The sequence below is a fragment of the Musa acuminata genome, chromosome BXJ2-7 (genome assembly GCF_036884655.1).
Source record: "Musa acuminata AAA Group cultivar baxijiao chromosome BXJ2-7, Cavendish_Baxijiao_AAA, whole genome shotgun sequence".
Classification (NCBI taxonomy): domain Eukaryota; kingdom Viridiplantae; phylum Streptophyta; class Magnoliopsida; order Zingiberales; family Musaceae; genus Musa; species Musa acuminata.
The window spans coordinates 9,901,168-9,915,182 of NC_088344.1; the positions used below are offsets into that span (position 1 = coordinate 9,901,168).

The 14,015-nt window shown below is 37.5% G+C and overlaps 2 protein-coding genes and 1 long non-coding RNA gene across 6 annotated transcripts; 1 reads left to right on the forward strand and 2 right to left on the reverse strand.

Moving 5' to 3' along the window:
- Positions 1-1,395: 1,395 nt before the first annotated feature.
- Positions 1,396-5,880, reverse strand: LOC135617129 (uncharacterized). 3 transcript variants are annotated; one of them, XM_065117066.1, is made up of 11 exons: positions 5,530-5,876; positions 5,254-5,378; positions 4,631-4,744; positions 4,423-4,539; positions 3,731-4,213; positions 3,267-3,628; positions 3,088-3,187; positions 2,677-2,736; positions 2,461-2,544; positions 2,266-2,382; positions 1,396-1,806 (listed from the first exon to the last, which is right to left on the reverse strand). In XM_065117066.1, exons 2-11 carry the CDS (start codon positions 5,314-5,316, stop codon positions 1,480-1,482), a joined length of 1,827 nt encoding a protein of 608 aa, XP_064973138.1. In that variant the 5' UTR covers positions 5,317-5,378; positions 5,530-5,876; the 3' UTR covers positions 1,396-1,479. The 3 variants fall into 3 exon arrangements, with proteins under 3 accessions (XP_064973138.1, XP_064973137.1, XP_064973139.1); XM_065117065.1 differs by having other exon boundaries at positions 5,254-5,876; XM_065117067.1 differs by lacking the exons at positions 2,266-2,382; positions 2,461-2,544 and having other exon boundaries at positions 5,254-5,880.
- A 1,664-nt stretch (positions 5,881-7,544) lies between these two features.
- Positions 7,545-8,279, forward strand: LOC135617132 (uncharacterized). Its single transcript, XR_010488622.1, has 3 exons — positions 7,545-7,691; positions 7,778-7,849; positions 7,934-8,279. It is a non-coding gene; the product is annotated as an uncharacterized LOC135617132 (long non-coding RNA).
- A 121-nt stretch (positions 8,280-8,400) lies between these two features.
- On the reverse strand, positions 8,401-13,866 carry LOC135617130 (uncharacterized). 2 transcript variants are annotated; one of them, XR_010488621.1, is made up of 6 exons: positions 13,633-13,866; positions 11,343-11,420; positions 10,921-10,993; positions 9,652-9,725; positions 8,728-8,900; positions 8,401-8,631 (listed from the first exon to the last, which is right to left on the reverse strand). XR_010488621.1 is itself a non-coding variant. In XM_065117069.1 (5 exons), exons 1-5 carry the CDS (start codon positions 13,741-13,743, stop codon positions 8,829-8,831), a joined length of 408 nt encoding a protein of 135 aa, XP_064973141.1. In that variant the 5' UTR covers positions 13,744-13,866; the 3' UTR covers positions 8,644-8,828. The 2 variants fall into 2 exon arrangements, 1 of the variants encoding a protein (XP_064973141.1); XM_065117069.1 differs by lacking the exon at positions 8,401-8,631 and having other exon boundaries at positions 8,644-8,900.
- Positions 13,867-14,015: the final 149 nt, after the last annotated feature.

Here is a 14,015-nt window from a genome sequence, read left to right on the forward strand (position 1 = left end):
TACTGGTCCATCCTGTTCATATAAATCCACACACACTTAACAAGCATGCAATTTCTGCCAACAACAACACAGCACAGCCATACACTTGATGTTTGCTTGGAATGTGTCTCAGTTGCATGTTTTGATCAGTGAAGTTTGGTGATCAAAGGTTCAGAACCCCATACAAGGCTTACCCAGCCTAATTTTTGAGATGCATAAGAAGATGGCTTGGTCCATTGTACTGCCCACAAGTAGCTAGAAATTGAAGCATTGTTTCAAGGCCATCTGATTTGAGGTCAAGGGAAGAGTTGTATATGCCATGTAAAACTAATCTCTTCCCCATTGGATTGTCCTATCTAACCAGGCTGTACTATTGCCATGCCCATTACACCCTGTCTCACACCTCAAATTCTTGAATCAGCTCAAAGTGGCACACTCGAGAACCCCACACTTGATTGCTCCACAATAAGGCCATAGAGATAGAAACAATTGAGTCCAAATACCAATGTTTCCCAGTTATACTCAATAAGTCAATTGATGCCTTTCTAACTGATAAAGACCTTGTATGATCTCTCAAGTGATAATGAAGTAGCAATCATATACCGGTTTGATTTTGCCAAGAGGTGAGAGAGGGAGGAGGCAAATCATGCCAGTTTTGTGTAAACTGATCACTTACCTATAATAATCAAGGCAGCTATAATTGGAAGGACCACATCTAAATAACTACATGATATATGTTTGCATTCACCAACCTAGTACTCATAACACTTTCCTCATCATCTGGTATTTAAGATGAAAAAGGAGAGCTGTTCTAACCGTTTTTGTGTTTCTAGTTTCAAATACAGGTAAGACCAGTACATGCCAATTGGTATTTCCAGATCCAGCCAAGCACATATGTTCTTCATTGTTATTTTGTTCTTAATTTATGTAATAATACCTGATCAGCACACCGGTGCCAGGTCCGATTGGCTATCATAACTAATATCAAACATGTACTAAAGGTCTTGCTTTTATTAGTTTCTCAATCTGCATGTCTAATCACCACCACAAGATTTAAATTGATTATAATGTTTAAAAAAAATGATTAATTACAAAATAACATAAAGCATTAATGTTTTTCCAAAAATGTATTTTATCACTTAAAGGTCAAATATGCCATCAAAACTTCAGTGTCATAAAATGCAATTTTAAGTACACGTTTTATGAATAAATTTGCATTATCTTAACATTTCATCTATAACTGCAATCAATAGAACATATTAGGAATGTGAACATCTTGTTAGTCGAAAGATAATTGATCTGAAACATTTCTGTCAACAAAAACTGAGCACACACATCTCAGTGTTATACTCTTTATGAGACAAATAAAGAAGCACAAATAGATTAAAACCAGTAGAAGATCAGAAAAACAACTGGTTATTTTAAAACTTTCTCTTTTATTTTTTCTTTTAAAGATGTGTACATACAATCAGACTTCAAAATTTCATGGACCACCATGTGCTATGAGGTAGGAGAGAGAGTCGTGTGCGGTGCCAAAAGGTACCTGAATTTGAATTCATATGTCAGAAATTGTATTGTCTGTGGAATGACACTTCTTCTGCCCAACTCAAGGCATTTAACTGCTTCGGTCCTCAATTCACTTGGTAGTTGTAGGCAGACCCAGGCCATTAGTGACTCCACATCCTTCGCAAAATCAAGTAGGTACCAATCGAGTAGCTTAGGAATTACCAACTTATTTGGTTTCAATATACCAATTGTCGCTTGCAAATAGTCCCTTTTGGCTGTTTCCAGTTCCTCCTCAACTTGTGCTGCTGTATATACTCTCACCTTAAGAAAGACAATCAAAAGTGTCAGTAACGTTATGGCAGCAATAGGAGGGAAATAAGTTGTTTCAGTACTAGTATAGACCTAAGGGTTAGACAGTTCTGTATCGAGGGATTTCAGTATTATTGATCTAGTGTAGATACTAGATATCTCCTCAAGGTTTTACCCTCTTTAATGTCTTTTATGATCTTAGATTAAACATGTTATGAGAAATTGTCCATATTCAGCATTGAATTACAAGTACATGGGGCCACAGAGGCCATCAAAGACAATATATACCATACAAAACTAACTAGAGTCCCTTGAGCTGTTATGCTTGTGCGAATATTGCATGGGAGATTTGACAACCACTTACCCATATTGTGAGTACGATGTCGATCTGATTTTGACTATGCTTTTGTTCATATAACACAGGTAAACATGTAAACCATACAACAACCAAGCATGAATAAGCAAACCTACAGCTGGGGAGGACCAACTTCCACATGAGAGAGCAAATGTGACAAGAGGTTCAGGCCACTCCATTCCAAAGATGCCTCGTATTATCATGGTATCGCTTTTTAGTCCTTTCGGGGAGAGCTTTATGTAAATGAAAAGGTCATTTCCTCAATTGAGTGAAAATCAAGTTTCCAAAACTTCAAAATGAGAAAGACTTACATTTTTCATGTGACAAGGCAATCTCAATATAAAATGTTCTATTGTCATAGCACTAAGTAAATGGCCACCCACATTTATAACTGCCTGAAATGAAAAGGTGAAATTTGTAGAGTTATTCACTGTGTGTAGGTAATCTACATTTTAGTTTCTTGCACATGTACTCCATCTCTAAATTTCAGAAGTAAAAGATGAAAAGGCAGTGAAGATCATACATACTTTTGGCATCATCGCAGCAATCATCTCAGGATTTTTAGGTATTCCTTGCTCCAGATATGCCTAGGATTGAATAATATTAAAAGAAAATTACAAACGAGATCTAAGTTGCAAAATTGTTGCTTGATTCAAAAATGTGTATTGGACTAAAAATATTTCCTTCAGATGCCCAAAAGGGCATTTTCTTTTGAAGGACGAACATAACAAGGAAGAAACTCTAACAAGAGAGAAAATTAATCATATTACTTGATTATGGAAAAACGTAACTCAAGCAATTTAGTGTAGTTTCAAACTATATATAGTTTGATTTGCAATTATCAGAAGCAACATTTACTGGCCTATAGTTCGATAACTTAAATATCAGAAACAGTAGATGCCCATTGGTAGACTAAAGGATTTCGGTTAGCAACTTACATTCATCATGCATGAATTATAGATGTTGATCCAGAAAGCAAGCTTCTGTTGATGTGTAAGCTCTGATATATCAACCGATTCAAGCTTTCTGAGTAAAACCCTGAAGTTCAGCAGAAAGAAATAGTAAGTACCTTAGGCAACATAAAGATCATAAACCGAAGTAAAATTATAAAGCTTACTTTAGTCTGCACTTTAGAGATGATGAAGCCATAAGAAAATTTTGACTCTTTGAGATCACTTCTACTGATCGAAAATGTTTATATGGGCCAATGTCCCTCTTGCCAAACTCAGCACAGATACCATAAGGATCTTGGGAGTCTCTCTCTCCAGAACTCTCACAAGAATCTGAACTCGAAGGAGATGTCTCCATGTCATTTTCTGTGTTCTTTGGGGAACTTATTCGTAAAAAAATGTTCATCAGGCACTTCAAGATATCCTCAGATAATTTGTTTGGAACAGTAGACTTGTCTAGCGAGGCTTCATCTGAAGCATCCCACAAGATCATTTCATCTGTATTTCTATCCTTCACCACACATTCTGCCTGGATAAATGACGATATAATGATTAACATGTACATGAGACTAACGAAATACTTTTGAAATACCTTAGTGCATGAAACTTAGAAATGGACAAAGCCATTTACCTCTGCATCAGCACGTTGGTCCTCCGATACAGTCACTTGTGTTTTCAAGACTTTCTTTACTGGAGATTGCTTTTGGTTCCTACTAAAGTTAGTGATCCATTGATTCTCTTTCCCTCGCCGATCTTCAGAAGAGTTCAAAGAAGCACTCTGCTTGTTAAGTTTCCTTTTGCCATTAGCAGACTGATTAGAGGAAGGCCCAGATAGTTCTGCATCCAAGGAGTATCTCACCGAGACTAAAGGTTTCATGGAGACTAAAGATTGACAAGTCGGCAAATCAGCAGGAAGCTTCAGTTGTTCAGTAGTTTTGGAACTTTGAGAACAGCCTCCATCCGAGTCTGTATCGGGCACAATTTCCTTGGTTTTCTTTGAGGATGAGATGAGTACAGCTTCCTGGTAAAGGCCTTGCCGAAAATTCACCAACTGTTCTTCGAGCCGAACCACCTCTTCTTCCAGCACAGCTACTTCAGCCAGAAGCTCTACCGTCTTAAGAGAAGTGAAAGAACAAAAAATAGTACTATTATTATTATTATTTGAAAAGAGGAGGCAGTACCTCATAGGTTTAGAAATAATATCAATTATAAATGACATTCTATTTTAAGGATACAAATTCGACTTTCTATAGAAGTTTAATAGACTGATTGGGCGTATGAAAACAAAACAGAAAGAAGAAAAAGAAGGAAAGAATAAATTACATGTGAAGGGAGATATGGAGGCAGCCGAGGAAGAGAACCCAAGGGTCTGGTGAAAGCCCTCTCCAAAGCTCTGTGGACATTCTCTTCGTGTCTAAGCTTCTTCCTTAGCTTATCAACCTTGGAATGAGATTGGAACAGAAGATTCAGCACAAAGGAGAGATCAAAAGTATTTGAATCAGATTACAGGTGTGAAAATAAGATTCGGTACGTCATGTTGTAAAGCTATCTTCTTTTCTCTTCTAGACTGGCATTTGTTGGATCCTTTCTTCGCACCACTAGATTTATTCCCCTGCATCTCGGCGGTCTCCTCAGTGTTCGTTTCCTTGACAAACAAAAGGTTTATAAGAAGAAGAGACAAAACCGGATTAAAGAAGAAAATGCCACTTCTTCGGATAGATTCTGCCGACTTGGATTCAAACGATATAAGAAAACAACCAGAAGAAATTGAAAGATACCCATCTCGAATCCATGTCCGAGACGATTGCATCCCATAAAGGAGTGGAATTCGCAGAGGAAAACGAAGAGCCCATTTCGAACTTGGATCTAAACCACCATTTTTGTTCCAAAAGAATCCAAAGTACAGTGGGTTTCCAAATAAAATTCTCGACAAAAACCAATCTTTTACAGAAATCTCAAAACCCCGCCTCGGAAACGCAATCAGGGACGCATCCGTAATGAATCAAACGCTTAAAAAAGACCCCATGATGGATTCAGAAAGAGCAACGAGGAACGCGGACGTCTGTCGATTCAAGCAAAGGAGCCAACAAACAAACGGCACGGGGAACCGAAAGAAAACGGAGACCCGTCTCGAAGTCAATCAAAGGAGCCTACTTTATTGTGCTTCCCGGGGGCTTTCATGGCCTGCAACGCAGTCCGGACTCTGGTATTAGTCATCGCCTCCTCAACTACCGTTCTCTTCTCCACCGCTTATATCAACCGAAACCCACCAAAGCACCCTGAATCAGAGACGCACCAGTAGAAAAGGCTGCAAACCGTAACGAGCCGACGCCACTCCCCAGAAGCAACAGAAGTATAAAAACAAACAGCCATGGCAGGGATCAGAGAGGAAGAGCGAGACAGCATACGGCATTAAAGAATGATTCAAACCTTGGGACGTGATCTTATTCCACAATGAGGGCGGGAAAATCGAGCGCTAGCAGGAAGAAGACAGGGCCAAAGGAGCCACCTTTGGACGCCACCATTAAATCGGAAAGAAGAAGAAGAAGAAGAAGAGCAGCTTCTTCTCTCGTCAAACACTTGTACTGCCAGTAACCTATGCGACGTTGAGCTGTAAACAACTGTGGAGGACGGGGAGGAGGATCGCGACACACACACTGTTGCTCTCCGGTTTCTTTAATCCAGTTCTGACGTCTTAGGCTCACGGAGATGCACCGGACCGCAAGGATCGTGCATTACAAGTGGCGGTGGAGGCGCACGGTAGCGTACCGGGGCGCAGCTAAAGCGTGGGGCCGCGCAGGTTAGGGTGGGCTTTGCCCACGCGGTCATCATTAGCTAACGTGCGGTCCCCGCAAGCTTTCTTTTTCTGTCTGTCACCAATCGAAAATGATCTTAATTTTTGCTAATCCAATTATACCTCAATTTCGTCACTAATTAACCTCCATGAATTTTGATACGTTTCCTACTACGCTTATGTTTCCTCCACAGAAAACTATTTTGCATCTTTGTTATGTTTGCGAACTTATTTTCCATTCAAAAAGGAATAATTACTAATGTGACTGAATGGAGAGGCAGAAGAACATATATCACCACCTAATAAATACATAGAAAACATAGTACACAAGAAAAGGTGCTAAAGCTACATCTTTGCCATCAAAAGGTGAACCATAAATATGGTCCAGCACAAATAAATGTTTTCTATACATGTCAATTTTGCATGAAAGATTAGCTTTTGGCAACCTTCCAACTGAGTGAATCTCGTTGTGGCCACATTTACTGCAAGGCCTAAAAGCTTGAACTCGTTATATCCTATATTTATTGCATGCCTTGCCTTACAACATTACAGTTATGCTTTTGGAGTGATATCATGTTTGTCTCTTCCAATATTCATATTACATTTTGTGTAAAACTAATCGAGAGCAATTTCTCATAATGGAGCAGAAACAGAGAGGGGAATGCCTAGGCATTTGATAGATGCTCTGTTTATGGAATTACAAGCTCTTAAACTGCTTGTTGTGATGATGAGGTGAGAGCATTGAGTGTTCCATTGACAAAGAGATGGGGATATGAACAAAGGAGACAAGCACATTAACTCTCCCTCGGTGGTAGAACTATATGTGGATGATGGACAAGAACAGTAGGCCCTGCATGGAGTTCTATTGATGGGAGGGCACGTGAAGAAGAGTTGCCTTTTGCCTGTAACCCCTGTTTCTTTGGAAAGAAGCAGAGCTGTTCTGGTCCTCGGAATGACAGGGAACGACGCATGCAACAAGAGATCTTTGCGAGGCTCAAAGTCATGAAGAGCCAAGCCATTGGAAAGGCATAAAAGAGGAAGGGAGAGAATACATAAAGAGAGAAAGATGTATGACAGGGCCACATTCCATGATATTTATGTAACTTGTGGGCATCCACACCCTAGCATTTTAATTGCATGATTTGAAGTGACTTCCTTTAACATAAACTATAATGAACGAGAGATTATTTTTAAGATCATCATCGCATTAGTCTAGTTTTGACTTATGACATGGGAATATCTCTATTGTGAAGTTGGTGTCGTAAAACTTGATCTTTATGTTATTGTTCAGGATGAAGTCAAGATGATTAATATAGAATCAAACTGTATATAAGACTCGAGATATTTGATATATTCTTAAATATTTTAATTTTTTTATTATTCATGTATATAGAGAAAAGAATAAGATCGCTAATAATTAGTCGATTATATTAGGTTAAATAGAAATATATATTTTTTAGAAATTCCTTCTCCTTTGTTATATTAATTTTAAATATCAGAAAAAGAGAATAATTAAGTGACTGAATTCACAACATCAATCTAATCTTTGATCTCAAATTCTCTTGCAAGATAATTTTTTTTAGTTTGGTCACCCTGGTGAAATATTTCTCAACATTGTGTCATTAATCCTCGACTGTCTCGGACTGTTTGTCGCTCACCACTTATCAGTCAGAGTATTGCTTATGATGTGCAGATGGACCTCGAAGACACTTATACGATCCTATTTTATGGAGCTGGTACTCTTGTCACATTGTTGATTCTATCAGCTATTATTTCCTCCATTGATTCCGTCCCTTTGGTATGCTTTCCTACCTGAATCGCTGAAACATGGTTTACGTAGTCTTAGTCGTCATTTATATTTATCCGCACCATTTCATGGAACAGTTTTCCAAAGTGATGGAAGTTTTTGGCCTTGGGTTCACAGTCTGGTTCAGCTTTCGGTATCTGATCTATAAGGTGATTTAGTTCCTTTTACCAAAGAGCTTTTCCGCAAGACTTGTGCTTTGTGTTATAAGCATCGTTTTTATGATCGATTTGCAGGAAAATAGGGATGAGTTAGTCTCAAAGCTTGATGATCTCAAGCAGAAGATAGTAGGGCCGAGTGATAACTGAGTACTTGGGGTAGTCGACGCCGAATGCAAGATCAGCATAGTGTGGAGTCAGGTATACCTAAATAGTTTAGTGACATGTTTTGCAGTGGTTTACCGAAGTGGATATATCCATATTTCTCTCTCTTCGTGATGAGCCTTTAAACTCTGAATGTGGCAATGGTGGCGTGAATCAGACGGTCTGTAATATCCAATTTGGAGATGTTTGACCGGAAACTATTTGGCAACCAGTTGACTAGAATTTGTTACTATAATATCTCATGCTGTGATTGAGTGTTTGTTCTCCCTGTGTATTGAAGATCGAGCAGCCTGTGTTTAATTTCTTAGGATGCACATGAATCACGGTTTTTCTTGTTTTCTGACAGTGAAAGAGAATTTGTGGCTTGTGGTCAGCAGCCGTGTTCATCGATTTTCCACTAAAATTAGATCCCAGAAGTTGGCATCTTATTCGACTCCTCCTACATAATCCATCACGAGATGTATATGTTTATGCCCCCTTTCTTATATACCTTTTAAACAAAGCATCGAATATGATTCGGACGTAGGAAGGGCAGCGGCTTGCGAGCACAGAGCTTTGTTGGTCGAATGCTTGGTTTCTTGATTGGTCCCAACCTGCCCAAACAATCAAGTCTGCATGCCAAGGACACAAAAGTCTGTTTGTCATCAGCCTTCAGCAACAACTGAGACGACACTGAAAATTTTACATGCATCTTATCGTATGCTTGCCGTTTTATATGATCCACTTGAGAAATGTACCGCACTTGGTCGAGAAATCACATGATAAGTCTCTTATCTTCTCCAGTATTGTTCCACCGCTTGCAGTTGATTCACCATATTGGATATCTAATGCCAAGGCCATTGCATGTTAATATCAGGCCCTTGTATCGGTTCAGGTATTCCTGAAATTTTACAACATATATTGTGATGCCGGAAATGAAGAGAACCAAAACATTGAAATTTGAGACTACACAAGCATATAAAAATTACACGACCGGAACGATGTGTTTCATGGAGATTTGACAATTATAGACTTGACCAAAATATGATTTTAACCTCTCACAAGGAATTAGCAAAGCCAATTTCCATCCTTCTCTATGATAGTTCTTTATGAAAAAGTTTTACTGACGCCCTCTCCCACTTTTTATTTATTTATTTATTGTTGGATTAGACTACTTGGAACATTTGGAGAGGAACTGGGAATTGAAATCAACATACCAGAAACTTACAGTAGTATGGTGAGATCAGGCTAACAATCTGCCAATATAAGTTTAATACACTAGTTCTATCCAACTACAAGTTTAGCTGCAAAAGATTTATATCTATAGGCCTCCAAAATGGAAGACCAGATTAAATGGAGACAATATATTGAAAATGGAGACATGCTCTAACTAGCTAAAAGCTATATGCTGAGTTCTGTCCTGCAATCTTTTGGGTCACTTCCAACTAATTTGCTAGCAAATGAGGTCAAGCCAGAAAAGTCAGCTTGAATTTAACGTATGTTGCAAAGGTAAGAAGCTACCCATTACACTATTTTAACTTGAAGTTCTTATCTATCTAATTGGGAAAAATTTTGGTGTAACCAAAAATGCCATGCAATATGCATCATCAACATCTAAAACAGGCAAATAAAAGGTGGGCAGATATGCTTACAATAGCATTATAGTCTTGGACTACACAGACTCCCTTCTCATCATACTCTCGCCTTTTGACAGGATCACTTAAAACTGTTAAAATAATGCATTTTGTTCAGAAACAGTGATCAGGCGTAATAATGATAAAAATAGTAATGAAGAGAGTGAGATCAATGCTTAGCAGGACGCATTCTGTCCTCAGAATTTTAAACGGGCCAGATAATTAGATAGCATCTCTTTGCTAGTTGATCATTCATCAACCTATACTCGATTATTAGCAATTAGTGCAAACGAGATGATTCTTGAGATAAATAACTCCAGTACAAAGAATCGATCTCATGCATGATAGGGAAACTCTGAAAATCATTCAACATGACAAATTGATTGACAAGGCACAATATGTGCGGAGTGTCTATAAGTTAATGCATAGTTCATTACTGCCAACAAAGAGAATTTTTTGCGTACTTCATGAGAGTCAACGAAGAGAATTTATTGACTACTTCATCACAGTCAACAAAAAGAAGCAATAGTTACTTATTATATAAAAAAGTAAGTTGATAGCTAAGATTAATTGTGAAACTTAGCTAATAAAATTACAACTACTTAATGCAAATAAATCTGAAAGATGCATAAGAGATGAAGGATGCCATCATTGAACCACAGAAACATTTATTTCCAGATTGAGAATGAATTAGCATTATTTAAATATGATAATAGATATCATTACTTGAAGGTGTTTAGCTAGTTTAGCTGGTAAAGACTTCGACAATTTATTGCAATGTCCTAGATTTATATCCCACCTTTGCCACTAATCCTTTGCCAAAAAAGAAAAAAAAATCATTATTTAAAAGATCTTTAAGATAATACATCGAGAAGAAGTATGTGCTTATAATCTTAGAAAAGTTTCTATTGGTCAGCCCTTACGTCACTAGATCGGGGCACATTTATCATGTTTATGAATTTTTATAATTTTTTAATCAACGAAGAGGACAAGCTGTGCATCTAACAAACAGGAAGTGTGAAAGAAAGCGAAATTTTTTAGAGTATTCTGATGGAAAATACTGCAAGAATTCATGGATGTTGCAGAAAAGTGCATCAAATTTAGGTACAGAATTTTGCAACATGCTATCAGCATCAAAGTAATTGAGGTCAACAAAAATCATCGTTAATCCACTTACAGGAAGATCTAAGTTATTGGTTACAGATTTAAGCTCCTGCAACCAGGAAATGACCTTCAAATTTTCCTAGACCAGATAAGATGTACTTTCATTGATGGTTGAACACATACCTTTGTATGCCTCGTTAATTTCTTGAAATCTTGAAGTAGCACTTTCCTCCTTTTTCTTATCAGGATGCCATTTCTAGCAAAGAAAAAAAAGTAAGAAACTTTCTGCTGTAATTAGACAATTCATATATGAATTCACTATTCTCCATGACATCTAAAACGTGTTTCCACAGTAAAAAATAGAGATGCACCAAATAACCTTTATGACATTGCTACCAAATAAGCTTCATAAAAGAATGCAAAGAAAAAAGATTGTTACCCAAAAGGTTTTACAATCCAGTTCTTTTTTATTTTTACTTTTAACCAAGGCCAAGAAATGACCACTGGGTCTTTATCTAACACAAGGTCATGCTTAAATAACAGAATGCTAAATTTACATGCTCAACGTCCATAGGAAGTCAAAAGATCTATTAGATATTACAAACCAATGCCAGATGAATATAGTTGGAACGGATTATTTCTTCAGTAGCATCATAATCAACTTCCAGTATCTTGTAGTAATCCTAGACATGAAGAAACAACATCAATGTTAGTACAAGAAATTAATAATGGGCATACTTATGTCAATTTATTGAAGACAAAAGCAAGTCTTGACAAATAATAGTAATAATACTAAAAGAAAAAAAATAAATAAAATAAACATTCAAGAACTTCTTAGCATATAAGACATCCTACAGTAGATACTCCTATTCAAGAATATCACTAATCACAAAAGATTATGATTCACAAGGAACAATGACACAGATAACAAAGTGACATCAAATTAGAGAAAATTCTTATGGTGCATAAATAAAAATAAACATTTGAGAACTTCTTCGTATATAAGATGTCCTATGGTTGATACACCTATTCTGGCACATCACTAGTCACTTAAAATATTATAATTGTTTTCTGTACCAAACAAAAAGGTCATAATACTATGGTCTTGCATAGATTCTGATGTGCTGAGCAATAAACAATTAAAAATGCTTGATGAGCAACGTGTACAGATATATACATATATTTAACAATTATGGACATTTTGCCCATGAAATTTACATAATTTATCAAAAATCAAAGATTTCGCCATAATGGAATGGGAACATTTGTACTTGGCTCGTCAGACCAATCCACTCCGACCTCAAAAAGGGGAGCAGGCATAAAAGATTTGTTCGAACTCCAGTCCAGAAAAACTCTTTTGTTTGGTTAAATAGCCAGCATAATTTACATATTGAAATTGGATGTACAAGGTCTAAGTATTACAAGTTTTGAAGCCTATTTAAAGTTTCATTTCAGTCGACTGGCGACGTATTGCTCCATATCCTGAAGGGGACATTCTTAAGTGTATGCATTTAACAACCTCTCTATTTTCTTTTTCTTCTTCAATCTACCAGGTTACGCTTTCCCCTCTATCTGTTCAGAAAATTTCCCATGATTCAGCATCAAACCAGATACCACATCCATTAGTTGAAAAACCAAGAATTTTCTGGTAAAGACCTACAGAAAGTGAAAGCATTCCATGAAAGACTGAAAAAGGGGTACTAGATGTGTCAAAGAAAGATAGATATACTCTAGAAGCTTCAGGAAACATCACAGGCTACCTGCGCTAAGGTATCAGTCATGCCAAACAGAATAGGAATTGTGGCCAAAAGTTTAGGGAAAAGAAAAAGGAAATGAAGAAAGAAATCCTCATGAACGATAACTAAAACAATCACTGGGCATTTTGCGATTCTGAGCACGACCAGAACCTGTTGCAACTTCTCAACTTGAGATATGGGTGAGTATTAAATAAAGTTGGGCATATCTTTATCTAAAAAAGGAGTTCAACCAGAACATTGATGAGTAAATATTGGCATAATTTACATTCTACAGCATCAAACAACAAAAATAATAGTAATATAAACACATTTTGCACTGCCACTGCAGCCTAAACTTGCTAGATTCAAAAGCTACATTTCAATAAGAGCTACCATTCACGGCAGTATATTTCAGATTTGGGGCAAACTACAACAATGGTAATAGAAACACATTTTTTTCCACCAATTTCATGTATTAAACAATCGCTGAATAAGCTACATTTTTTTCATGTATTAAACACATTCAAAAGCTACACTTCAATAAGCCTAAACCGCAATCGATTTCATGTATTAGCACGACTATTCAATAAGAGCTACCATTCACCTGCAGTATATTTCAGATTTGGGGCAAACTAAAATAATGGTAATAGAAACACATTTTTTTTCCTCCAATTTCATGTATTAAACAATCGCCTAATAAGCTACATTTTTTTCATGTATTAAACACATTCAAAAGCTACACTTCATTAAGCCTAAACAGCAATCGATTTCATGTATTAGGACGACTGTTCAATAAGAGCTACCATTCACCGGCATATATTCAGATTTGGGGCGAACTAAAATAATGGTAATAGAAACGCATTTTTTTCCTCCAATTTCACATCATAAACAATCGCTGAAGCAAATACTTACTACTTTTATGGAAAAAAATATATATATCTTTCCCCCAGTGAAGTAGGCAGATGAACCATTTACCTCTAAACAAAACCCTAGAAGATCCCAAATCTCCCAGAAAGTAGCCTAGAACAAACAATATACCAAAAAAAGGGTCCCAAATGTCTATCAACCAAAGAATCGACCGCGAGTTAACACGATGGCTTGATTTCTAACCAACAAATCCCATAAATGACAACGGAGGAGGAGGTAGATTTAGGGTCACCTTTGGCTTGGACAGGAGGGAGAAGAAATCGAAATCGACCGGAGATTCTCGCTGCTCCTCTTCCTCCGCTTCTTCTTCTTCTTCTTCTCGGAATTCTTCGTCCCACCACATTCTCTATGGTGGCGTGGCGGTTTCGGATTCCAGGAGGCGGAAGGCGAGGAACACGGCCGCGTCGGAGAGGGGAAATTTGGTGACTGCGTGAGCCCAGAGTTAGCCACGCACACCAACAACGGCTGCGTCGAGCTTGCCTGTCATGGATGGGTGAGGGAACACGCTTCCCTCTCACCAAACATGGGGCCTACACACCACTTAGCTTGTATGTCTTAGTCAAACCACCAAACACAGACTGGTCTTCTGCGATTGCAAACTCGTTCTGCATTATT